At 40.7% G+C, this 1,886-nt stretch overlaps 1 protein-coding gene and 1 long non-coding RNA gene across 2 annotated transcripts in view; one reads left to right on the forward strand and one right to left on the reverse strand.

Annotated features, from left to right (window-relative positions):
- The window catches only part of LOC117947712, a 22,383-nt gene that overhangs the window by 8,513 nt on the left and 11,984 nt on the right, over positions 1–1,886 (reverse strand). The window lies entirely within an intron of this gene.
- On the forward strand, positions 7–1,795 carry LOC117947703. The gene is made up of 4 exons (XM_034876889.1): positions 7–266; positions 421–549; positions 794–934; positions 1,080–1,795. The coding sequence occupies exons 1-4, from the start codon at positions 126–128 to the stop codon at positions 1,485–1,487; spliced, it is 819 nt and encodes a 272-aa protein (XP_034732780.1). The 5' UTR covers positions 7–125; the 3' UTR covers positions 1,488–1,795.

The raw sequence follows: 1,886 nt of genomic DNA on the forward strand, positions 1-1,886 counted from the left end.
GTCTGTTATTTGACAGTTTCTCCTCTGAAGGGAGAGTGCTTCTCTTCGAGGGAGAGAGTGACCACCTTATTCCCTCAACAAGTCAAGAGCTCCTGGAGGGTGATTTATTTGTGACTACAGGAAAGATGGTTGGTCATTCATTCTTGAATGGAGGCCCATGTCTCACTGGCCTAAGCACAGCAATCATCCATGTACTTTTTGGCAGCAGTCCAGAGATGGCAACCATATCCCTGTCAGACTGTGTGGATCAGGATGACTTGGCACTGGTCTGGAGTAACATGTTTTATTTATATAATGTAGTGTTTCCAAACTGCACTATTATCAAATTGTTGTAAAAATGTATTGCCAAGAACCTACTTTTTTGATTGCCTATATTACAAATATTGTATTTGGCTCTTCTTTGCTGATGTCACTGATCAGTTGGAAGGAACCAAGGACCTGTCAGAAGAAGACAAATCCCAGATTCTCTCTGTGACACTGCCCTGGGACCTGCCTGGTGTCACACTGAACAACAGGTGGTGGCTGAGGGAGAAAATACTGCTCCATGCTGTAAGCTATCTATGATTATGGTCTTTGTAATTTGGCCTGTTCTTAAAGAGACAATAGCATGCTTTTTTTCAGTTAAAGCCCAAAGTACAAACCAGAGGGAGTAGCACTGAGCTAGTCAGTAGGGGAGTCAAAAGGAGCCCTAACATTGTTTCAGACTATGGATGAATAGTAATGAATGTGTTTTGGAATATTAAGCATGTAAATGTATCCTAGTAGACCCCACTGATTTTGTTTAATTTTACAGGTTCTTGGACGGACGACCCAGCAGGTTAAACAAATCCGACGAGGCCTGAAAGACACGGGTGTCTGGGAGTTTTTTAGCTCCAGGCCAGATGCTGTGCAAGTCCTATTCCCAAGGGCCTGCAATGCAGAGATCACACCACAAGTAATGCAAATACATTTGTTATATTTAATTACTTTTTTCCATTTATGTGCATGTTGCATCTTAGTTTATAAGGTATCTGTCAAAATCTATCTGGGTATAGAAACATATTTTCATATAAGTAACTAATTTATTAAATGTTTGGAAGATGATTCTGGACAATATCAACTGGCCAAGGGACCAGGACATCGATGAGGACATCGTCAGCCTGGAGGACCATTGCAGAGTAATGACCTTCCTCCGGAAATTTATAGAGGATGGTACGTTGCCTTTGTTCTGGAGTAAGACTCGCTCCTATGTAGTGTTTGAGTGTCAGTGTGTGTGTGTATCGAATTTGTTTCCCGTGTGTATTTTTGTAAGGTACTCCGGAAGTCCTGAAGACTTGCTCATATTTTCCTCGAACTTGGAGGTGGAAATCATCAATTGTTCCCTACCACAGTCATCAACTTGTTTTTTGACTCTGAAGCTGTCAAAGAATACAACAAACTATGAAAAAAAATGTCAAGACCTGATGGCAAGCATATCCTCCTCCTACTCTGGATTCGGTCAGATTTGAGCACTGATACAGACACGTCAATCTGTCAGATTTGAGCACCGATGGAGACAAAGGTACAGATCTCATTTAGTTGTATTTGTTCAAAGCACTGGTAGAGACACCGACAAATCATTCTCTTCATTTAGTTGTATGGGGTCACAATATTCATAGGTTAAGACAGAAACTTGTTAATCCCAGAACCCCCAACATTTGATGTGCATTGTTTTTGATTCCGCCGTTGTTAACTAAATGTTTTGATGGATACCAGACCACTCTGTGTGAGGCACCTTGCTTGTGCATGCATGCTCACAAGGCATAATTGTTAATAAAAACATTTGGCAAATGAATACCTGACTTAAGTTCTTTTTTTGAAGCTCAACACACTTAGTCATCAATAAATTGGTAAGACAATTTCAAATG

The sequence above is a fragment of the Etheostoma cragini genome, chromosome 7 (assembly GCF_013103735.1).
Source record: "Etheostoma cragini isolate CJK2018 chromosome 7, CSU_Ecrag_1.0, whole genome shotgun sequence".
NCBI classification, from domain to species: domain Eukaryota; kingdom Metazoa; phylum Chordata; class Actinopteri; order Perciformes; family Percidae; genus Etheostoma; species Etheostoma cragini.

Excerpts from the sequence above, each read along its gene's own strand:
- LOC117947703 (XM_034876889.1), top strand. The coding sequence starts at position 126 with ATGGTTGGTCATTCATTCTTGAATGGAGGCCCATGTCTCACTGGCCTA. Across the intron at positions 550-793 it reads AGAAAATACTGCTCCATGCT|GTTCTTGGACGGACGACCCA; the intron begins GTAAGCTATCTA and ends TTAATTTTACAG. Across the intron at positions 935-1,079 it reads ATGCAGAGATCACACCACAA|ATGATTCTGGACAATATCAA; the intron begins GTAATGCAAATA and ends AATGTTTGGAAG.